The 25,491-nt window shown below is 31.2% G+C and overlaps 2 protein-coding genes and 1 long non-coding RNA gene across 4 annotated transcripts; 1 reads left to right on the forward strand and 2 right to left on the reverse strand.

The window, feature by feature from the left end:
- Positions 1-339: 339 nt before the first annotated feature.
- On the reverse strand, positions 340-1,368 carry LOC136087039 (uncharacterized). Its single transcript, XM_065809546.1, has one exon. It carries the CDS (start codon positions 1,366-1,368, stop codon positions 340-342), a length of 1,029 nt encoding a protein of 342 aa, XP_065665618.1.
- A 1,405-nt stretch (positions 1,369-2,773) lies between these two features.
- Positions 2,774-4,507, reverse strand: LOC124813666 (uncharacterized). The gene is made up of 2 exons (XR_010641967.1): positions 4,354-4,507; positions 2,774-3,319 (listed from the first exon to the last, which is right to left on the reverse strand). It is a non-coding gene; the product is annotated as an uncharacterized LOC124813666 (long non-coding RNA).
- A 10,256-nt stretch (positions 4,508-14,763) lies between these two features.
- Positions 14,764-17,406, forward strand: LOC136087655 (uncharacterized). Of its 2 annotated transcripts, XM_065811109.1 has the most exons (3): positions 14,771-15,054; positions 15,426-15,611; positions 15,734-17,406. In XM_065811109.1, exons 2-3 carry the CDS (start codon positions 15,446-15,448, stop codon positions 16,165-16,167), a joined length of 600 nt encoding a protein of 199 aa, XP_065667181.1. In that variant the 5' UTR covers positions 14,771-15,054; positions 15,426-15,445; the 3' UTR covers positions 16,168-17,406. The 2 variants fall into 2 exon arrangements, with proteins under 2 accessions (XP_065667180.1, XP_065667181.1); XM_065811108.1 differs by having other exon boundaries at positions 14,764-15,611.
- The last annotated feature ends 8,085 nt before the right edge of the window (positions 17,407-25,491 follow it).

The following is a 25,491-nucleotide window of genomic DNA, read 5'->3' on the forward strand; positions in this document are numbered from 1 at the left end:
AACTTATATATATATATATATTTATATATATATATATATATATATATATATATATATATATATATATATATATATATATATATATATATATATATATATAATCTTTGAAAGTCATTTTCTTGTTAATAAATACGGCTGCGTATAAACTTTTTTTAAAATATATATATATATTTAATAATATATAATTATTTCGATATTTCGCTGATCTATCGTGATCACGTCATCAGGTATAATAAATAAAATAGTTACAAAGAAATCGTTATAGTAAAAACAAACCGTTAAAAAGATAACACTAAAAAGCCAAAATATAATACAAAAAATTTTCTCAAATAACTGACGTCACCAGATTTTATTAAAAAATGGCCCCCAGGTTTTAGTTGTCACGTTATCACCGTCATACCGATTGAGAACCACATCACCATTTCTCAACTCCTGTCGAACCCTAGCTTTGCTTATTTCGAATGATTCTCTGATTTTCCGAGTTCGATATTCTGGAGCTACAGATAATGTTTTGGGGTGCAACCAATCAAACTTACCATGGCATGTTTTGGAATGTTCAGTTGCACTCGAACTGGACCATTTTTCTTTTAAGCTGTTTTTCTGGTGTTCCATACATCTCGATATCACCTTCTTTTTAGTTTCACCAATGTATGTCGAACCGCATGAACATTTTAGCTGGTATACGCCAGGGTCTGTGTTTAGTGGTAGTTTAGTTTTATTGTTGCAAAAAATATTTTTTAAATTGGGAGTTGATGTGAAAATAACCTTTATGTTTTGTTTTCGAAATTCTTTATAAAGTTTTGGACCAACAATTGGTATCCAAGGTAGTTTTATAAAGGGTTGGGTATCTAATGGTTGACATGTGGTGTTTTTTGAACCGTTTTTTAAATAGTCTATAGTAATATTATTTAGAATGTTTTTGTCGTGGCCATTTTTAACAAATATGTCTATAAGAAAATCAATTTCTTTTTGAAGGTGTTTTTGAGAGCAAATTCTTTTTGCACGACATAAAAATCCTTTGAAAACGCCAATAATAATGTTAGGATTAATGTTCGAGTTAGGTTTAAGTTGAACATTTGTAATAGCTTCTTTTCGACGTATTTGAAATTCATAAGCTCCAGAGCCTGTGTTTGTAATATTAATATCTAGGAATATGAGTTGTTTGAGGTCGTTTTCAAGTTCCACTGTGTATTTTATGGCAGGATGTTGTTCATTAAGGATGTTCAGGAACATTTGTTGTTGTTTTATTGAAGCGAAGCGAGCGTGACAATCATCTACATATCTCTTGTAAGTTTTTGGTTCGGATGTATAAACAATTGCTATGTTAAGGGCCTTTCTTTCTATATTTTGTAAAAACGCTTCCGCCATAACAACCATTAAAGAGAGAAATTATAAAGAAATATGTCTGTTTCTGGAATATGTCTGAGCTAGCTTTTAGAACCAGAAAACAATATAAATCCAATGTATAGATTCTAAAGCCATCATTGGTAATTTGAAGTATGGCTGCGTTAGCTGAATATAGTTCAGGGAGGAAATTTTTACGCTGATTTCTAGTAATATGACTAAAATATATAGATACAGTTACATACATAGCTGCTGTTTCCGCAGGAGAATATTTTTTTGTCTGGATCATTTCTGAGCTAGCTTTTAGAACCAGAAGATAATATAAACCCTATGTATGGATGTTAAACCTATCATAGGTAATTTGAAGTACGACTGGGTTAGCTGGATATGATTCAGGGATAGAATTCTTTACGCTGGTTTCTAGTAATATGACTAAAATATAAAGATAGAGTTACAAATAAACCGAATATAAACTTTATAATTTATAGACGATTCCAGAAAAATTTCGCGAAACTTTGTTCATATTTTACTTCAAAATTTGTCTCGCAAAACAGCAGTTTTAATAAAGTTCTTTAGATAATAGTTTGGGATGTCAAGCATTTAAGGTAATGGCATCGCTTTAAAATGGAAAACAAAACATTTTCTTTTTGTTAAAATAAGATTAAGTAAGATAAGAAACCATTCCTTATAATTTAGCTAAAGATCTAGAATATTATTTTTATATTTTCATGTTCATAAAGGGAAATTTTAATAGTTTGGTGGACATCACAAAAAAATTTCAATGTTCACCAAAAATTAGATAGATCAGACATGCTATCTAAAAAGATCATAAAAGCTTAGTTTTGAAATTTTTGTTCACACAGTATAATAAAATTTTTCAATAAAAATAGCTAAAAACGGAAAAGTGATCTCAAATCATTAGCAATTATTAATGTTACTAAGGTGCACCCAAAAGTCCTTACGGACTTAAATCACAGAGCACCGCAGAAGAGCATATAATAAGGAAGTTTCGTGCCACTTTCCTTACCAATATCGCTTAAAAGGCTAGAGCCGGTGTCGATTTCTTTCCGCAGTGGCTAGAGCCTGTGCCAAGTTCTTCCGCAGTGGTTAGAGTTCTGCCTCAGAGGCCCCAAATGTCTCTGAGGCAGAACTCTAACAACTGCGTCACGGCTGAGTTCATTATTTGACGACGTTTTTATTCCAACATTTATGTAAATGTTTATCTTACAAAGGAAAACAGACCTTTTATACTTTTTTTATTTGAAGATTAAAACGCGTATAGAAAATAATAATTAGTATTTTAAAAACAGTTTTTTTTTAAACTTTTAATGCGGAAATTAATTTTTTGATAAAGTTTTTGATAAAGCAAAACCTAATTTTACATTGCTTGAAACATCCATGAATATGCGTACGTAAAACGTTTAATGCATAAAGCTTTAAAACAAAATTTAATACATATACAAAATCTACATAAAACTTATGTACTTCTATTATTTATATATGTACTACACTTATTATTGATACTGAAAAAACAAAAGTTTAAGAAATAGTCATTGGTTACTGATTAAAGTCGTCAACCCAAAATCGAGTCAGGCTGTTTGTTAAACACATCTTTGTAAAGTTCTCTACCCCACTCCCACATTTCGTCGTCCCATTTGCCATTAGATGTAATTTTGACATCTTCCCCAACAATTTCTTTTAGCAAAATAAGGATTGCAGTTACTGCTGGGTCATATAGCCTACGGGCAGTTTTGCAAAAAGTCCATTCGAGATTATCAGAAGTAATTTCAAAATCTTCGTACTCCTCATCACCTAAGCCATTGATACAAATAACATCTCCAGCAGATTTGTCCTCGATGGGATATTCTTGAATGATAGCGGCAGCAATAATTTTATGGGCTCCAACTAAAAACTCTTTCCATTTTGAAGGTTCAATCACCTTTTTTAATTGCCAATAATGCGTGTACCCCATCGTCTTATAATAAAGTTATAAAAATTTTAAAATTAAACACTTTGTCATTTTTTTTTTTAATGTAAAATGAAAACAATACAGTTACCATAAGTTAGAACTAAATATTAACGTTCCAAAAATACCAAACTTATTGTTTATTATTGTCAAAAGTTATGCAACTTATAAACCACAAAGTTTAAGATTTTTTTTATGACTTTTGATGTTTTCAGCAACTAACTTTTTTAAAAATTAAATAAGCATTTCCATCACGTCCATTTTTTCACAGCCTCACATCAAAAGTAACTATAAACAGTAGTAAATAACAACAGATTTTTTTTTAAAAAAAAAAAAACTATTTGAATTGCAATTGTTATGGCAATTGTTACTGCAACTGCCACTGCAATTGCCACTACAATTGCAATGTTATTACAATTGTAGTGGCACTAAAATTACAATGAAAAAATGGTTTTTACAACAAAACAAATAGTTATAACTTTTTTTTTTTTTTTTTTTTTTTACAAAAACAAACAAAATAAACAATTCATCAAAACTGCTTTTAGTTTCAAGTTAAGAATTTTAAATTTTTTTCAAATGTTAATTTAAAAAATCTTTCATAATTATGCACACTAATAGGGTAATTTAATCAACTTTGTTATTAAATTAAAAAAACATCAAATACTTTCAAAAATATTTAGGTTTAAAAAATGACCTTAAATTTTAAAAAAAAATCTAAAAAAAAAATGCTTTTAGTTAAGATGTGGTTCTACTTATTGAAAAAAAATAATGAAAAAGTTAATGCGTTTAAAGTCATCAGTTAAACTATGGTAGAACATACACCTAATACTAATTTTTCGGGATAAAACGTTGGATCTCTTTTCCTTTGTCGTGTTTTTACGATCATCGATATCGCGCTCTCAGATGTTTAAGTGTTACAAAATGTAATTATAAACTAGAGTTTCAAAAACTCGATTGGCAATTTATGCTTTAAATGTCATTTTCTAGATATTAAAAACAATATAAATACGTTATATTAATAATTTTAATTAATAAAGTCAAACCTTTTAATAATCCAACTAATCAAACAATGGAAGTATAAAACAGATGAAAGCAGTAAACATCAGTTCAATAATCCAAGTCGTTGCGGTATTAAGTGCGTAACTCATGTTTAAGAATTAAACAACAAACGAGTTTCATTGGACAAAAGTCACTAAAATAATTTTTATCAACTCATTAAAAAAATTATATTCTTTAGTTTTATGTATTAACATTATGCATTATCATTTGTAATTACTGAACATTAATTTTATAGAAGCAAGATGATAATTACTTATTTTAAAAGCACTTTTTTGTTAATTTTTTTTTATTGTTTTGAATAATGACAAAACATTAAATTAAGCACTAAAACATTTTTCCAAAAGTTAAAAAAATATTAAATAAATAAATGTTTTCTAAATAACTAAAAAATTTTAGTTTCTTCAATTGCTCATCTTAATTACTGTTGTTCGCCGAAATACAAGACTTGGAAAAATTTCGTATCTTTACCTTTTTTTTTTGGATGATATAAAGTGACGGTTTTTTTTTCTTTCGTGTTGTTACTAAATTTAAATTTATTTAGTGTTTCTAATTTTTATGAGTTAACGGTAGTCTATATCAATGTCGCTAGCATCCACCTGGTGAGTCTCGTTGGATTCTACCACTAAATAAAATTTTTTGGTGTTGATTACTTGCAAAAAGACCCTAATATTTTTACTTCAATTATAGTTTTGTCCAATGTACCACATTCATGGCAGATGTAGCTGACAACTGGCAGCTTATAATACGGATGCGCAAAACAATGGAAATACTGTTTAAAAGTAAACATTATTGAAAATTTTGATTTTTATATTTATATGCAACAAAAAAATATAGAAAATTATGTTCTTTGACTGATATTTGATATGAAATGAATATTTTAACGTCTGATTGCAGGAGTTCAAAGTGGTGATCCTTAGTTTCGTCATCCTCAGGGCTGCTTTAATGTTATTTGCCATCACAGTCCACCTGTTTTAGAAATTCCATGTTTCATGAGTCTTTGCAGCTGACTTTAAAAACAGTGGCCTGGTGTTCAAATTTAAACTTGGCACCATCTATACTTGTCAGCAAGGTCATAGTCAGAGCTGCGCAACGAGGGTGCTTTGATAGAACGATGTTTATTATGATAATAATAATAGCAATAATAATAATAATTATATTATTTAATTATTATTTAATAATTAATTATATTAATAACAATTGAATTTATAATAACAATAATTATAATAGTAACAACAGTCAGAGCTGCACAACGAGGGTGTTTTGACAGAATGATATCATCATTGCAATTTTCTAGAAATTCCTCCAAAAAGAAAGGCGTTGAGTTGAACAGCTCAAGGTCCACCTTTTCCTCTCTCTCTGTTATTCAACTAAAAAACTTGTTGCAGGTGCAAACATTGTTTGAACAAATGTCTGTAGTTATTGCAAAACGCTGATTGAAGTAATTTACTTATGCAAAATAACTTTAATCGACGAAAACACTTTGAAATCTACAAAATAAGTTCTGAAACTAGAAACAGTTATCTTTAGACAGTTTTTGAAATAAATTGCTTCAACACACTTTCGTGTTTATATTAAACTCTTAATGCAGGTTGGACATGAGGTCTGCAAAGAGTTTCTTAGTTTGGCCTTTTTTTAACATCTTGACACTTGACTTGAGAATAACAACTACAACTAAAAGAATCATACCGTTAAACAAAAGTGCAACGAAAAACTAAAAGCAAAAAGTAACAAGAATGTGCATTACTTACATAAGGAAATTTCAAATGTAAAACTATCAATAACTCATTTTTTTCGAAAAGTGGAGATATAACAAGATAATTCTGACGCCGAAACTTGTCACTAAGAGAAAGTTGCAGGTATTTTGTAATTGTATTATTAAAAGTTGCTACTTAGCTTTAGATAAAGATTACTTCAATCAGATAATAGAAATGTTTAGATTAAAGCATATGTATGTATTATATAAATAATGCATTAAGCTAGTTGCAGACATTTTACGTAAAGCACTAATACCGTTTCTTCAAAGTTTTTTAAATCAAATTGCACAGATCAGAGGTTATTTTGATACCACGGGATAATTTCTATATTTAAAAGGGTCAATATTTTTTGCTTTTTTTTTAATTTAGGTATACCATATTGATACACCATATGGCGCTAATTCCCTAAACAGCCCTATATGGCGTATATCTATGTCAATGTAAAAAGTTAGCTTAAGTAAATTTAGAAATCATTTTTTTTGTAACTAGCTTTGTAACTACTATTTCTACTGTTATTATCATTTATTTTTTTTATTAATATATATTTTTATTTATTTTTATTTTTTTATTTTTATTTTAATTTATTACAATCATTTTTACAAACCAAGAATATGCAGTTTTGCTTGCCGTTTAAACGACGGTATTCTATCTAGTCTTTTAATTTTTTATTCGTCTTATATAGTCTTATTTGTCTTATTCCATCAAGTTTTTTAATTTTTGAACTTTCAAGGTTTTTCATGTTTTGGGGCTTTATGACATTATTGAAAAATCAGAAAACCGGGTTTAAGTTTTTTTAATATAATAGTTTTGGAAACTATTTGATCGCAAATTATAACTTTGAGCAAATGTTGACGAAAATATGTCTAAAATAGAATTCGGTAGCACATCATTTTTATAATTGAACATGAAAAAAAGAATCTGATATAAATTAAGTTTTTCCAAGTTTAAGACTTTCATATTTGTCATTGCATTAGAAGGATTGTCCATTCTACTTATATTATGAATCGCTTTGCAAGAATGGTTTTGCAAGCCTTGTAGTTTGATTAATTTTGTTTTGTGTAGATGATTAGGAATTAGACTAAAGGAAAGTTTTTTTCTTGAACAGAAATCAAGAAACGGGCGAGATTTATATAAAATACCTATTGCAGATGATATTTATGATTCAGTGTGCCCAATATGATTTCTTCATGATCATCAGTTTGAACACCAAGAAACTTTGCATATTTTTCCCGTTTTATTGTTACGTTGTTAATGACTCTGGAATTTTTAATGATAGAGACATTGATTGACCTGTTTTATAAAATAAAATGTAGTTAGTTTTTTCACAGTTTTAAGATGGTTTATTTGCTCTAAACTATAAATTGAAGTTTTCCAGTTCAGTATTTATTGTTCCAAACATCGATTTTAAATTGCTATGATTATAAAACAAAGTTGTGTCATCAGCATACATTATTGAAGATACTATAGATGATGCTTTATGCATATCATTGATGTAAATGAAATACAATAACGGTCCTAAGCTTGAGCCTTGAGGAACCCCACACTCAATATTAAGAACACGTGACCACTTGTTTATTACAAACTGCTTTCTGTTACTCAGGTAGTTTTTTAACCCTTTTATACATTAGTCCTATGGTACCGTAATGTTTTAATTTTGAAAGATGTTGTGGTCAACTGTATCAAATGCCTTTGAAGATTCTATAAATACTTCCAGTTCATGATCTCCTTTTTCAAAAAACATACATTCAATGACGCGTATTGCTACATTGCTAGTAATGTCGTCATATCAGTATAACTTTTTTTGCTTTAGTTCAGTCAGAGCTTTGTTAAATTCTTTATAGGATTTTTTTCGTTTGATGTACATAAAGGGATTTTTCTCCAATAAATTCATCAAACTTTTTATTTGGCATCACTATTTTTGGAGCTAGACTGGGACCAAGATTTACAAAGTGTTTGTTAAGTTCATGGTAAATTTCTGATTCATTTGTGATGTGTTTATAATTACAAAATATTTTTTTAGGTATGCTATAAAATTTTTTTTTCTCTACCAGGTATTTTGTTCATAATCGACAATGTTTTTTTTTTTGTCTAATTTATTTTTATTTAGTAGAATAGAATAATTCATTAGTTTAGCTTGTCTGTTTATATTCCTGTTATTTATTTTTAGTAAAAATAAATTTCTGTAATTTAAACAGTTTCATATTCTAAATTTAAATTGTAGTGGAGTAACGCTTTGAATTTTTTTTGGTAGTGACCTCAAGCTGCTACCAAGTTTTTTTAGTATAAGCGTTTTTGCAACTTCGTTATTAAATGGAAAGTCCACATATTGCGTTGCGGAGTAGCGGGCCGAGTCGCCAAGCTCTAATATATATATATATATATATATATATATATATATATATATATATATATATATATATATATATATATATATATATATATATATATATATATATATATTTATATATCATGGGCCATAGCAGGCAATAAAACTCGGGAGTGGGGCCAAAGTTAAATATTTATCTTGAATTCAAATGTTTTTAGGGTTTCAAAAAAAATTTTTTTGCCCTAATTTTGAAAATAAAACCTTTGTTCGGAAATTTTCTTTAAATGCTGAAAAAACTGAAAAATGTGATAAATAGTATAATTATATTTTATAGTAAATGTTTCAAACTCACTCCTGTGCTTATCCAATGCAACAGTAAATCTCTTGACTACTACTATTAAAGGTTGGCTATTGATAATAGCAACGTGCGTATTTTGCATTGACCCGGAATTGTATATATTTTTGAGCTTATGTTGATATGAGCCATGTTTTGACCATCCTCTTTATTGAAAAAGTGCGTTCTGGTGTGACCACTTGTTAATACAATTTTGATAATAATCCAAATATTCTGGATTCTTGAGTGAATCTCTTTATCCGAATTCTGATGTTTTTTGCATATATCTCGAAAATCAACTGGCATAGAATTTTAAATAATAATCGGTATAAGAGCTCATTTTCTATTTAGTTCAAACTGAAATCTCCATGGATCAGATTCTAAAACTTTAAGCTTCTTTAACAGATCCATCTTATTAATGACTTTTCAAAAACATTTCTTCATAAACTTCATAAACTTCTAGAATGCTGGTTGTTGGATACGTAATAGACACTGCTTCTTTGTTCTTCGTAACTAATGATGTACTGAAAAATGGAAATTCAACTTTTTTCGTTTCCTCGGCAAGGCAGTTTTTCAACTGATTTGATTGAATTTGCTGCTTTCAAAAAACAAGCAAAAACAAATGGAAGTTGCCATCATTTCTTTTATTTTTTATTTTATCAATTACTAATATGCAGATTTTCTCCCACTAGTTGCGAACATCTTTGTCAATCGAAGGGATTTTTACAAGTTATCAGTCATTGCGTAAACCTTATAAGAGAGATTGATGCCGAAAAAGAAGGAAAACGATTCCATCTGGCTCTTGAAATCAACGATTCTTGTATTTGTCTCTTGGTCAAGTTTTTTTTCATACACTAAAGTCCCAAACTTGCAACGTACGGTCCACCTTGTTGTGGAAAGTATCTGCCGCTTTTTGAATGGTTTAGAGCCTTGGTCTATCTCGATTAATTAAGCTATTAATCGAGATAGTGATTAGATTAATGTTTCTAATTGTTCTCGCTTTGATGAAAACTTAGATGATGGGGTACAGACAGTCAGAAGAAGATTTAGAGAGGAGTTCAAGGCTGAGTGTCTTAAGAAAACATTGAAGTTCCCCACTATAATCATGGTACTAGGAGGAATATCCATGTATGGAACAAGCAGTCTACATATTGTGGAGAAATGATGAACTAGAAAAACTATAGGAAGAGGTTAGAGAAACGTTTTGTTCCTCAAGTCAGAGACGGTTTTAACAGGATAGTGCTCTATGTCATACTAGCAAATTGTTAATGACACGGTTTTGTTATTTTGAAGGACAAAATACACAAAGTTCCATTACAAAAACGCAGCTTATAAAGAAGTTAATCCTTGTCTGGTTCCACAGAAAGACAATCACCAAACTATGCCGTGATTTTATCATAGACTTATATACTCTACTTCCCTCGTATCTATTTAAGTCAGTCGACGTATGTAACTACATAGTGACTGCAGTTATATTAGTAAATTTATGTACGCACTGATTATTATTATTCTGTGTAACTGTAAAAAATATAAATAATAGATAAATATAGTTATAATTTAATGATGAATGTTGGATTTTCTTGACTCTAGTCATAGATTTTTGCTTGTGTCTCATTGATGGTAGTTATGCAACTCTTCCTGTTATCTCCTAATGGAGGTACAGCTCTAACACTACGTTTAACGGTTCTGAGGCCGGTTGGTATTAAGGTTTCACAAACTTTATGGTTGCTTTCAAAGAGACTGATTCTATCGACAGCTGTAAAATGTAAGAGTATTGCGCATGGATGGTCACATAAGGAACCCTAAGCAACGGCTTTTAGTTAATTAAAGGGATAACTGCATAGTTCATTGTTTTATGGAACTGCAAGATTTATCTGATCACTCTGTAGATAGTTTGACTATAGATTCCTTGTACAATATTAGAGTTAAACAATAAATTTTATATAGTAAATGGGGTTTTGATGGTTCCACTAACCAGAGCGAATACGAGCAGAAACTTCCAGAGGAATCTGAACTTATTTCTGATGCAAATTTATTTTTAGTTCTCTGGTAACAGTTAGATTAGTTGATGAGATAACTAGTGCAACTATTTGGCTACATCCGACTACTTTGTCTGTTTGTTTTTGTCAACCTATATGCATAGAAGTTTTCAAAGAGACTCCTGAGAAAACTTAGGTTATTGTAGATAAAATAAAAAGCAAAACATACTCTTTGCAGCCATCTACAATTAACAAAAGTTGTAAAGGAATACAAGTGAAATTTGCACTTTTTTTAACAATGATAGTTGAAAAAGTGGCTTTGTTATAAAAAGATATTCCTTCTGCGTTTAGATTTATAATATGTGGAGCTACTCCACGACAAGTGAACGTCTAGACTAAAGTGATTGTAAGGCCTTAAAATGAAAATTTTTATCAAAACGGAATGTCGACATTACATGCCTGGATTTGGTGTGTGGAAATGAATGTAGTAGAATAATGACTACTTAATTTAAGCCAGTTTATGAAGGTTATATATTTGGCTTGAAATATTCAACTGAAAGCAACAGGTTTAATGCAATGTTTTTTTCCGTCCTATAAGTAACACAGCATTTAATTAACTATAATTCCTAAACTTTTAATAATTACACGAATTTGCAACATACAGGAAAACAAATAAATGATTTTGGGATGATTCCTACATATATAAACATCCAATCTGTTAACATGAAAAATATATATCTAAAATTGTGATATTACAAAAATCAAAATGTCCGGTAAGTAACGTTGGAATTGCCCGGTATGTATTTTATTATCAGTATATATTTTGCTGTTTAATAAAATAAGTTACATAAGAGTGTCACGTAAAAAAATAAAAATTGATAAGACAATTAAAAAACAGACCGAGACTCAAAGAAGATATGGGTGATACCTACCTACCTACAAAATTCATCGGAGTTATTAACCCTCCGAATTAAAAATGTATTTTTTTTGCTTGAACTTAAATGAGTTTAATGATTTTGCTATGATATCTTATTTAGCCTTTTTTTTTAAATGTAATTCCATATATTAGGTGCTTGAAACGATATTGAAAACTCTGTATATTTATTAACTTAACTTCTTTATCAATTTGAAGAAAAATGATTGATTTGTTCTTAGGATATTTATACGTGAAAACTAGATGTTGATAAATATTTATTTCATAAACATTCATCATTTTGATGTCATTTATTAAGGGTTTAGTGTGCTCCTCTTTTTTGCCCGTATACATAGAAGGTTTATTTTTTGCAATTTTTTATGAAATGATTACTTTGTTTTTAACGTTTAATGAGAGTTTATTTGTTGTAAACCAATCATTTATTTTATTTAACTCCAAGTTCATGCCCGCATAAAGTTGCTTGATACTATGGTTGGAAAGAAAGCAATTTGTATCATCTGCAAACAATATTGGGTTTAATTTGTCTAATGCATTACTTAATTCATTTATATAAACTAAGAATAAGAGAGGACCTAGTATTGATCCGTGTGGTACTCCACACGGGATTTTAAGTATTCCGTATTCCTTGTTTTGAACATGTTGTTTTCTATCAGTAAGGTAACTTTTATTCAGTTTGCATTTCACCCCATAACACTTTAACTTTTCTAACAATATGTAGTGTTCAACGGTGTCAAAAGCTTAAGATAGATCAATAAATAGACCTATTAGACCTATTGGACAGATCAATAAATACACCTAAGGTAAACTTATTTTCATTAAAGCCATTATTTAAAATCACTGGAGTAAATAAAAATTTGATTAAGCTACTTTACAGAATTGCACAACTTCAGGTGCAACTTCAAGTGCAACTTCAGTTACAACTTCAGGTGCAATTTCAGGCGCAATTTCAGGTGCAACTTCAGGTGCAATGATAAATGCTAAAAGTTTTGGTACATATGCTACAGAAACTCCCCACATTTATGTGAGTAATTATGGATAGTACTATATGCCGTACTTCGGTACACAAAACTTTATTTTTACGGAAAAAATATCATAAAGCATTTGGTAGTTCTTCCTATCGGTCAACTTTCAGAAGATGCGCAACAATCCCGTAATAAGGACCATTAAATATTTTGCATTCATCATGCCAGGAAATGTACTAGATTAGATACAAATGAGGAGGTTTTTCATACTCTTCTCTACACTTCCGATCCCTACATCATCACCATGAGAAAACTGTGCAATAAAAATGTCTAAGAACTTGATGAAAATACTTTGCAATTTTTGAAAGTCAACCTATAATTTATTCCATAAAAACATGCATAAAAAGAGCTTTGAAAATATATGTTGAAATATATGCAAAAATAGTTTTTTTCCTCACATGTTAATGTATTGGAACTCTCTCTCTTATATTGATGTTTTCCCAGCTCGTAAAATTTACAGTTTTATAAATCTTCTGTTAATGGTTTTCATGCTTTTTAACATTTTTTTTTCTGGTTTCCCAACTTAAAAATTTAACAAAACTTAAAAATAAATATGACCTGCATGTTAGTAACATTTATATAGATTATATAATAATTATAATTATAAATAAATTAGTAAATAAAGAAAATTAACTAGTATGTATATATTAACTTTATGATGTATTGACTAGATTGGTGAAATAGACAATGATACTAACTGTGGTGAAAACAATAATGAATATCAAAATATGAAAGGTAATTTGTTTGACGATTACCTGGTTCTGCAATTACAGTTGGCGATGCAATTGCACTTATAAAAGGTCTTGATGTTTTTTTGGATTCATTATGTTGTATTAATAATTATTTTTAATTTGTTGAAACTTGAAGTTATTAATTATCAAATTTATATATATTAATTTTATTAAATAGTTAATATAAAATAGTAAACATGTAAATTGTTATATTTTCTGTAGAAATTGTTTTCTTTATCAATTTCAATTGTTTATCACTGTATGTATATCACTTATAGTATGATATTACTTGTAATTTTTTGTTTTATTTATTTTCAGTATGCTTATACATATGCATGCGTTAAATGTTGAAATGAAAATCTTTAATTTGATGAACTATATTTGATGCAATACTTATTTAATTTTCGAACGTTCTAAGTTTTGAATTTTAATTAATGTTTTTGACTTTTTTAAAATTTTATTATTGTATTAAATTATATATTATATTATTGTGTTAAATTACATTATGCGCACTTATATGCAGTTCAAATAAGCGAAGCTTTTTTCCGAAGGGACCTAAAATAACAGTACGAGTTAGCAAACGGTCCGAATTAACCAGGGTACGACTTAAGCGGATGATCTTATACTAAGTTGATATAGAAAGTTTAAGGGGAATTGAAAGTTTATTTTTGTCTTAGTTATTCTTTGTTGTCTTTGTTTGATATGCTTTGTTATTCTTTTTATTTTTGATCGTTGGATTTTTGTTTTGTGTTCTGAAGTTTATTGTATTAAAAAAAAAAATTAAATTTATGATTTTTTAATAAATAAAAATTGTTTTTTAGAAGAATATGTTAACCCAATAGCGCTTATTGCTATTTTTTTTAATAATAGATGTTTTATTTTTTATTTTACCACTTTTTTACATTTGTTTATTTATAAAGTTAACTATTAAACTATTTACGGAATTCATCAAGGGGCTAGGCGATAAGACATATTAGTCTGCTTCTCGCTGAACCCTGCTATCTATATATCTTGTTAGTAAATCACGGAATGTATATATTTACACGACAAAAAAAAAATTCTTTTTAAATACGGTTTTTGTTGATGTATTCACCTATAATCACCTTTAACCCTAAACGGCGCTTGGTAACGATATCGTAGCGCACTGGTTTTTTCCCGGTAAAGCTGGGAAATGATGTGGTTGGTTGAATTTGTTAATGCCCACGTATTTCATTGGCTTTAGAGAAAACATGTGATGCTGGGCAGCCAATTATAATGAGAAATGCATATTTGAGCTGTCATCATCAGTGAGGCGTGAACAATTAAAGTGTTTTGTGTGTTTATCCTTTGTTTGTGACTATTTGGAAGCCAAAATTTTAGAGGTAAGTGTTTGATATAATTATATCTTTTTATGTACTGCTCGTAGAGTATAATGGTACAAAAAAAAGTTTATTTATTATATTTTTATGAACACAATGACTAAAAATGCATTCGTGACGAATTCGTTGAGGTGGTAAAAAAAGGTACTTTTTATAGAAAATTTGGTTCCTATTTTCATAGCTGTAGTTATATCAATTACCATGGAATGGCTGCTGTAAAAACTACAATACCGCATTTTTAAATATTGTAGGGATTATACGATTAGTGTATTTATGTTTTTGACAGTTTTTTTTCCTTCACACCTCCTTCCCCCCTTATAGGATTTATTTATGTTATGTCATTGAATTTTTTGAAGATGGTAAAGATTGATGGATCAATATTTTCATACAATATACTGTGTAACTAAATAGGCTAACTTTGCAGGTTTTGCATATTATTATATACTATTGAAGATTATTATATAGTAATAATAAATATATTCCCAACATTTTTTTCTATATCGATTTATTTTCAATATTTTCTAAAAGTACTTACTATAAACGTAGGCAACCTGCGTATGTATGCTTTAAATTATTAGAATAGTCTTCTATAAAAATACAATTTTCTTTTATTTTTAGGCAAACAAGTTAGGGATACTATGGCATCTTTCAATTCAAAACTCTTTTACGGAAGGAGGAAAGGAGTTGCTGCGCCAATTCCAATTGACTCTGATCCTGATGATAGCTCATCCTCTGATGAATCCGAAAATGAAGCTGAACCTACAATTCCTTTTGAAGCGTTAGAACAAGATTCAGACTCTTCCGGTAAGCATAAATTAATTTACTTCAATGACACAATTTAATTAGTTTCCGCATTATTTACCTATCATAGGCCTATTTCTGAATATAGAAATATTTACTTATAAATGGCATTTTTTTCTGTGTAGATGATTCAGAAGTTACAGAAGAAAGTGAAACCAAAGATCCAGATGAACCTGATGAACAAAATGGTCCTACTGCGGCTGCCACATTGAATGGTCCTAGAGATAATCGTAATAAAAAAAGAACCCAAATTTGGAGAAGAAAGAATCCGGATGAAATACCCACTATCAATGTTCCATTCACTGGAAAACTATATAAAGGTCAGCCCGTAAAAGAACCAATTCAATATTTTCGTGATATATTGGATGATAAAATTTTATCAAACATTGTTGAGTCAAATCGTTATGCCCTACAATGTGATATAAATAGGCCTCTAGATGTAAATGAAAAGGAAATTGAGCAGTTCTTTGGAATAATTTTATTGATGTGTATTGTAAAAATAAGTTGTAGTCGAATGTATTGGGTGCATTTACCGAAAAGGGTGTCTACAATACGATAATCCTGCCGATCCGATGCAGTAAAAGCTCTCATCGTTGGATATCATCCTATCCGCAATACACTTCAAAATATATCGGAGAATGAAAATAAAACACTTAAAGCACTTTCCGAGGCAAATGGTCTTCATGGCAAGATGTGGAAACTGGTATCTATGCTGCATTTTGGCACGACATTCTTGCTCGAAGTAATGCTACAAGTCATATACTACAAGATCCCAAACTCAATCTGAACACAGCCATAGCAGCACTGAAGTCTCTGCAGTGTTTTGTGAGTGAAAAACAAGAGCATTTTCGTGATTATGAGGAAAAAGGGAAGTAGATGTCTGGAACTGATGAATATGTAAAAGCACGCGAGCGTTATCAAAGCGTGCGGCTCACTCCATTAGATTATGGAGGATCAGGAGAAGCCAGACTTACGGCATCTGAAAAATTTCGTGTTCAGAACCTTCTCCCTGTAATAGATCAATATCAAACCTCTTTGAATCAACGCTTAAAAGCATATGAGAATACCGGTTCTTTTTTCGGTTTTTTGAGAAAACTGGATTCACTGGAGTGCAATGAGATAGAAGCAGCTGCAAGAAAATTGGTTGATGAATATAAATATGATTTAGATCCAGCACTTAATGGTGTGCAGTTTACAGTTTTCTTCACTGAATTCCTTCTTGAAGAAGATGATAAGATTGGGAGGGAACGTTTTCTTTACAAACTATTGGTGAAGAAACAAGTTGTGGATACATTTCCAAATGATGCGATAATGTTACGAATGTACTTGGTCCTAATGATCACAAACTGTTCTGGGGAACGTTCGTTCAGTAAAATGAAGTTCATAAAGAATCGACTCCGCACTACAATGACTCATGATAGGCTTAGTTTTCTAACTTTGATGAGTACTGAATATGATATTCTCAGAGAGATTGACTTTAACCTATTGATTCAAGACTTCGCAAAGATGAAGTCTCGTAAAGTGCCGATCTTGTAATTATAATTTCAATTTATCTGTTTCCCTTCTCCAGATATCTTCGACTTTGCGTGTTAATTGTGTTTAACTATTTGCTTGTTTATTAGTTAAGTATAAATATTTTATAAATCTGTTGTGCATGTACAGTTCCTAATATAATCACATTATTATGAATAAGAATGCTACCTTTTTGTGTTTTTAAGGTAGAGTGTTTTATTTAACTATATGGTTCAACTATGTTAATTAAAGATGCTTAAGAAATGCGCATCACTATTATTAAAAATATATAGAGTTATCTTTTTTGTGTTTTTACGTTAGAGTGGGCCTCCACAAAATATATGCCCAGGGCCTCTACATATCTAAATCCGGCCCTGCATGAAACAATATATTTTCGTGTAACTTCGAGTAAATATTTTATTAAAACCGGTGTGCGAAAAAAGTGAAGAAGCAAATAATCAAGAGCTTGTATAAACTAATAATAATAAAAAATATTTCACTCGATTTAATAAAATAATTTACAGTAATTTGATTTTAATGTAAAAAGTAACTCGAACAAAAATTACTTAAAAGCTCGAAAAGCCTCGATTAATTCATTTACATTTACATTTGCAAAAAATTACACAAAGTTAATAGGCCGGGTGAATAAAAATAAGCACTTACTTTTACTCAGTCATTAGTCACCTTTGAGTGCATAAAAACTTTAGATATTTTGGTTAAGTTTTTTTTCACGTAAAGCTGAACAATTACTGAGTAAATTGCTTAACTTCACGTGAATAAAAATTAAAGCAAAACTCCTAACGTTTTTATTCACGTAAAGCTGAGTAAAAGCAATTACTCATTTTCATTCACCCGGCCTGAATGGCTTGAATTTTGAATGGCTTACGAACAGCAGATGAAAAATGTTACATCACAAGCTTTATGTAAACATGACCTGGTTTCGATACCTGGTTTCTACGGATAAAAACAAAAGATTCAAGTTGGTGCTAAAAAAAAAAAAAAAAAAATTGGATAATCTATAATTTTCAGTGACTCCATAAAAAAAAAAACTTAAACTTTAACCGCGCTATTTTTGTAACTAGAAGAGAAAAATTATATGAGTCTTGAAATTAACTTTAAACAGTCCCTAAAAAGCAAACAAACAAACATATAAAAAAAATTTTTTTTTGGGGGGGCGAAAATTTGTGTGCGTGACTTTTTCGTCACAGTGAACAGAAAAGGAAAAAAACATATAAAAATTTGGAAAATAAAAAAATAGTAAATTCATATATTTTTATTGACACTAGTTGCAGTAATTATTCAGTTATAAAAACTAAATTATGCAAAACATCATAATTGGTCCTGAAAATTAATTTTATTTGTAACAAAATTGCAAAAAAAATTTGAACAACAATTCATATTGACTAAATAAATAATAAAAAATTTTTGATTCCTTCAAGCACTCGTGATATTTGAACTAGCTCAAACTGTCTAGTAACAAATACCGTATATATTGACTTGGTAAATTATAATACTGTAATTTGAAATCTTTTTTCTAAAACAAGCTTTTTATAGGTCTGTTTTATAAAAATATTTATAATACATTAGGTTATACTCCATGAAATTTCATGAAACAGTTAGATGTCGAATTAAGACAAAGATGAGCATCGCACCTAGTGCACTTGATTACTGGCGCTGCCTTACAACTTGGAAATCTGCATCTCCCTCTTGTTGTTACAATTGGCCAATGACCAAAGTAATCATTTCGAATAGGTTTAGGAGGAATTTTAGTTGCAGCTCCTCCACCTCCCTTAGAAACCTTTGCTCTCTGAAGCTCATCAGCATCAATTGATGGTCGACCTCGCTTAGTTGGAACTTTGTTTTTACGAGTAAGAAACAGAACTATTTGATATTTAAATGTTTGAAGTTTTATAATCTTTCTAGGATCCGTTATTCCGCTAAGTCTTGCGTCTCACCTGTATGTGTTCCATGCTTGAACGATTATGGTGTCAAGTAAATGAAAAATTATCTGATGATACCATTTCTTTGATCGTACTGGATTTCTATAAAGGGCGATGAGCATGTCTAGCAGGTCCACCCCTCCCATACACTTTTTGTAAAGTTTCACAACATCCGGACAATCAACATCAATTCTTCTTTTAGTCACTCTGTCATAACGACTTATTTTGCCAAGGGGTGCTATACCATAAGTAAAAACTAACATTACCCCACGGTTATCATACCACTTTATTGCTCGCACCTCAACATCATTGAAGAGAGTTGTATGAATAACAGACGTACCTCTCCCTTTCTTTTTGAGTTCCTTACCATTTGGCACATTGCAACTAGGTAATCTATTCAACCGAGCAGTGCCAACATAATGAATACCTTCTTTTTCACAAATTGATACAAGATTCATACCTGTGAACCAATTGTCACAATATATTTTGTGTCCTACATTCCTAGGAATGTTTTGAAGAAGTCTCAGTACAATATTTCCTGATGAAATAATATCAGGTTGACCAGGACAAGTTTGTATAGCCCCATCATAAATCTCAAAGTTATTGATTAGTCCATCTACCCCGCATAACACAAATATTTTATAGCCCCACTTCTAGGGCTTCTTTTGATTATACTGTTTTAGCCCCGATTTACCTTTGAAAGGCACAATTTGTTCATCACAAGATAAATGTTCCCCTGGAACCATTTTTGAGAAGTTTGCATTCAATGCATCAGCTAAAGGCCTAATTTTAAAAAGTTTATCTGAGCAGTTTTCAGGACGTTTCTCATTATCAACCACATGAAGATTTTTTTTATTGTTTCAAATCTCCTACGACTCATGACATCTGCTACTTTATCGTAACGCATCTCTCTATCCCACACTTTTTAGAGAGTCTGTGAGAAGTGCATAACGATTTGTGGAAGCTGTGAAGAACACATACAGTGCCTCAAGAAAGTCAAAAAATGCTACTGCTGAAGCACAGCATTCGCTCGCTGCTACTCCAACCAGATTTAGTGAATGTCCAGCACAGGGTATCCAAGTTGCGTGATGATTTATAAGCTGACACTTTAGCTTGAAGGCCATTGTATCTCCAACTCATAGCTGAAGCGTTATCGTAAGATTGCCCACAACAATTCTGAATGTCAATGTCATGGTCTTGAAGGAAACTCATTAATCCACAAAACATTTCTTCCGCTTTGTGTCATTGATTTGGCAAAAATTTCACGAATCTTTCGGGTCTATCTTGTTTCATATATCTGAATATTAGAGTTAGTTGATCAACATGAGTTTCATCAGCAGTAGAATCAAGAGGCACTGAATAGTATTTCGACATTTTTAAGCGTGAAATGATTTCGTTTAAAACTCGATTGCCCATTAGTTTAACAAGTTCTTCACAGACAGTAGATGACAAATAGTTTGTATGACCAGAACTACGACTGTCAAGATTTTTTATGTGCTGTCCTAAGAAATCATCGTATTCTACCAAAAGTTTTAGTAACCCTAAATAATTGCCATTGTTAGGCGATCCAATCGTTTTATTATCTCCACGAAGAACGAGGCCTCGTTCACATACAAACTTAAGCACACTGGTTAGTCGTTTAAGTAGACTACGCCAATAATGTTCATGTCGATCCATTTTATGGGCAAGTTCAGAGTCTATACGTCCAGCTTTTTTAGCACGACTTGCTGTTTTCCAAACAGCTGCAATATGATCTTTGGATTGCTTATGTAAACTGAGTTGATCCGTAGCATGTTTCTAATCACAGAAACCATGGTGTGTAAATTGGGATCTCACAGTACTCATTAACTTACAGAAAAAACAGTAAACTCGACCATTTGCCGGAGAAAAGCAAAGCCAAGAACGTTTTACAACTTCTCCATTGCAATTCGATCGTTGAAACATTGTTGGTGTACATTTCCGACTGACGCTGTTTGCAGCTTTCTGGATTGCTGATTTATCATTCAAAGATTTGACATCACTGTGGTAGAGATCCATAGGGCCTCTGCCAGCCCAGTAATTGATGAATTCTGCTGTGATTTTTTCTGGCCACCTGCTGATGTCATCAGCTTGTATATTCACTTGACTGCCTTGACACTCAGGCAATTCTTGCTCTAAAGCAATGTCTGTTTTCTCAACATTCTGGCTGTCCTCTGGATTTTTGTAAGCAATATACATACTGCATGATGAAGCTGGTGTCTCACTTTCTGTAGCTGATTGACCAATTAAGAATTTAGTAATTCGAGGTGTTTTGTTCAATTCTCAAGCCTCTCGTTCAAAACAATCCTTTGATGCTTTCCTTTTTGCAGCACCACTTTGAAAATGTCGTGGACCTTTGTGTCTGTCAGTGTCCATTATGTTTATCTAAATACAAATTAAAATAAATATCACAAAAATCAAAAGTTTATTTAATTATTATTTATTTTAAAAAATACATTACATTATTAAAAAACATTATAAAATAGGAAGATTGCATCTGAATATTTAATAAAAAATTGGGAAGGGAAGGCTTGATAACTATTTCATTCTGCCCGCTATATCATTTTACCTTGTTTTACTCTATACATCGTTTAGTTAACATTTTATTTTATTATTATATTATATTATTATATAAGTCTCTAGACAATTCAAACAGAACAGTTTTTTGTAACCACCGCAGACTAAAAACATAATTAAATCTTTTGGTAACTGAAATGTTTAAGAAGCTCTACGGTGAGCGCAATTAATTATTTGATCGTTCATTATTCAATACAGATATTTTTTTTAACAGAAAATACTAAAGTAAAGGTAAATTTTTGCCTTATAAGAGGAAGTATAACGGCAAAACAATAAATGCTTTTGTTAATATCTCATTCAATAATATGTTTTACAAAGTTTATTATTAAACTTATTTTACAATGTTTATTTATGATAAGAACCATTATTCCACCAAAGCTTTTCGCTTCATTTTTGTTTTTGCATTCGAAAGATTTTCTTTCATTGGATTCGCATCACAACAATGTTTAATAGTTGGATAAAAAGAATTATTCTAAATAAAACCACGACCAGCACACTTAAAAACTGAATGTCTTGCATATCTGCATCTGAGAATTGTTTTTTGGTTGTAAAATTTTTCTTTTGTGTAGGTTCTGTTGCGGCCCAATACCATTCACTGTTATTCCGTCCACCTTCAGTAATTGTAAAGTTCATTTTTATTTGAAACCTTTTGTTGAAAAACTCTCTTGCGTGAAGTAAAGAAATTAAACAAACTTAAAAGAACATTTCAATCTATTAATGGGCAAACACTTACCACAAACTTGTGGTTTATTATCAGGCCTGACATGAGTATTTCTGATGGCGATAAAGAGGTTTCAATGATTGAAATTAAAGCCAAAATTAATAAAAATATACTTTTGAGTTATTGTTATTACACACCTTCAGGCATAATTGAGTAATTAAATTATTTTTTAAATACGGATATTATAAAAAAAATTCCAAGTTGATGATCCCAAATGCGAAAGGGACTCTAGACCGTATTTCATAGTTTGTATATTGTTATATATTATAATTTATCCCCTCTTAGAAAAGTATTGCGAAAACGAAAAATCTCTTCCATTGATTTAGTGGCAAGCTCCAATTTAACTCAGAAAATTTCTGTAACCAATACATGTAAATTCTTGTGGTGTATAGTTTTCGAACCATTTTTTATAAGTACTTCTTCAAAAGGAGATTTATGGTCTTGATAATTCTAAGGGCTCTTTCGTGTATTCTGTTAATACGATAGTTAAGTTTTCTGCTATGAAACAACCAAACTAATGGACAATAAGGAAAATGAAATGTAATAAAAGCGTTAAGTATAAGTTTTCTTTGATTTAGAGACATAAAATTAGCGAGTCTGGAGTGCGCGTTAACTTTTTGACTTGCTGATTTACATAAATTGTTAACATGGTGATCAAAGGAAAGTTTATTATTAAACATTTAATTTTTCATTATCAGATGAGACAATTTATCTATTACAGATGTTAACTTTAAGAGAGCTTGTTTTACTCATAATAATATGATATTTATCTGGATTAGCTTTCATACCACTATTTTCAAACCATGAAAAAAGTTGATATGCAGCGTTTTGCAGGTCACTCACAACAGAATTTAAGTCATTTTTTGCCCTGAAAGAAGTGTTATCATCAGCATATCCTGCAATATCATCATTGAGTAAAAATAATAATAGATTACTTATGAAGATATTAAATAGTAATGGATCTAAAATTGAGCCTTGTGGAACGCCAAACAAAATATTAGATTAAGAGCTGTATCGATTATTTATTTTTACTCTCTGCTTTCTATTACTAAAGTTCGATTGAAGGAGTTTTAATGCGTTTTTGCTGAAACCATACGCATTCAATTTGGCAATAAGTAAAGTATGCGGAATGCAATCATAAGCTTTTGAAAGGTCTGTAAGCAAAGCCCCAATTGTTTCTTTTTATCTAGGCATTTGCTCCATTTCTCAGTCATAGTTTATAGAATAAGATCGAAATAGCTCAAAAAAGAACAATCTCGAAAAGGGACTTTCCAGAATAATATCGAAATAGTAAATAAACCGAAATTGTGAAAATAGGAATATTATAAATTAATCAAATTAGTGCCCGCCTTTTTTATTTTCTATAATCGCTATTTGCTTCTTTTAAAATAAAGTAAATTAACAATAACAGTTCAATTGAAAACATAATAACAGTTTCTTTAATTTGTTACGTAATTATTGACGTTAAGGCCTTTCCTATTTCAGTTGCTGAGTAGAAGACAACATGTCGTTCAAGAAGAGCTCTTCTAACACGGAGAAGAACAAGGAAAACTAGACAAAGAACTTAGTCCAGTTTCAAGCCCCATCAAGATGAGGCAACGTGGCAATTTATGAAGCACCCTTGAGCAAACGGAGTCGCATGCCCCTGAAAAACCACGTCATTGGACGCTTCAAATTTCTTGAATCCACTGCCAAAGAACGGAGAGAGAGGATCGGTTTAATTGCCGTAGAGCTTAAAGGCCTACGGAGCAAAACGTTGAACTTCCGCATGTATCTGATCAAGCCATTTGTGCAAAACTAGCAAAACTTCTGAAGACTACGAAGCAGTGCAGAAAAAAACAAAACTTTGATTCATTGAATGAACTGTTTGATATGACCAAGATGAAAGGCGAATGGTTGTGCAAAGAGGATGAGAACCTCAACAAACTGCAAATTGAGAGCAAAGGTCACGTTTGTTATTCGACTGGCAAACCTGCTTGTGCCAATACCATCCACCCATCCAAGCGAAAGATGGCAATAGAAACGACTGTGTTTACACTTACCAGGTTAGAGCTACCTGATTGTTCCGAAAGTAGCACGGACTCATCTGAGAACAATGCAGTCCTTGGGATGATGACAATGCAGCATGAATGAACAAAAGGAAGTATAACCCAACAGGCATTGCAAGACGTCTTGTTACATGCTAAAAGCTGTCGTCCCACGGAGCAGCAGTGGTGTGCCGCCAGCTTTCTGGTGAGGGCATTGAAATCCCAACCCCATGTCAATCAGCAATTCACAAGACTATCTAAGAGCTGCTCAGGTGAAGAAACAATTTGGTGAGCACGCTTCGTCTGGAGAAGTAGAGCATACACTTTGATGACAAACACATTGAGGGCTTTGAATATCAGGCCGCGGTCCTCAAGAATGAATCTAAAGAAATTAAGTTGACTGCGCTAAAATTGAAAGATGGGAAAGCTCAAACAATCGCAGAAGGGCTCCAGGATTTGTTAGAGGAGTTCAACCTGTGGAGATCAGTTGTGATGATTGTTGCCAACACATCAAACGTGAATACCGGCAAGAAGACAAGTGTTGTTGTTCGGCTGCAACAAGTGTTCGAAGAGAAAGGTCACCCCAAACCCAAGTTCATAAGTTGCCAGCGCCATGTGCTAGACCGCGTTCTTTGTGTTGCCATAGACGATGACCTCCATGGGTCGACTAAATCACCAAACATCGATTATTTCAGGATTTGATGAGCAATTACGATAAATTGAAAGCAGCCTTCAGCAACGGTTAAACTGAGATTTAGGAAACAGGCGGCTGGAGAGATGACATGAAGTTTCTCTACCACCTCACTCGTGTCTTACTTCATTTAACTGAGAGGAATGAGATTCCCTTCGTTAATTTCAAACAGATCCCAAGCATCAACAATGCACGCTGGAACTCTCGTGCCATTCTAGCCGTTCTTGCGTTTATTCTGATGCCAGAAATCCGGATCAGGTTGCGTAAAATCTGTTCATTCATTTACTCATGGGCTGACCATTGGTTCAGCAGTTAATTATTTCGCGTTGAAGATTTTGAAGATCTATCTGAAGCTCTGAATGACTACCCAAAAGCTCTGAATTGCTTGAAAATCCAC

This window comes from Hydra vulgaris, chromosome 11, assembly GCF_038396675.1.
Source record: "Hydra vulgaris chromosome 11, alternate assembly HydraT2T_AEP".
Lineage (NCBI taxonomy): Eukaryota > Metazoa > Cnidaria > Hydrozoa > Anthoathecata > Hydridae > Hydra > Hydra vulgaris.

Coding starts and splice junctions, on each gene's coding strand:
- LOC136087039 (XM_065809546.1), bottom strand. CDS start 1,368: ATGGCGGAAGCGTTTTTACAAAATATAGAAAGAAAGGCCCTTAACATA.
- LOC136087655 (XM_065811108.1), top strand. CDS start 15,446: ATGGCATCTTTCAATTCAAAACTCTTTTACGGAAGGAGGAAAGGAGTT. Junction 15,612..15,733: donor ACAAGATTCAGACTCTTCCG/GTAAGCATAAAT, acceptor TTTTCTGTGTAG/ATGATTCAGAAGTTACAGAA.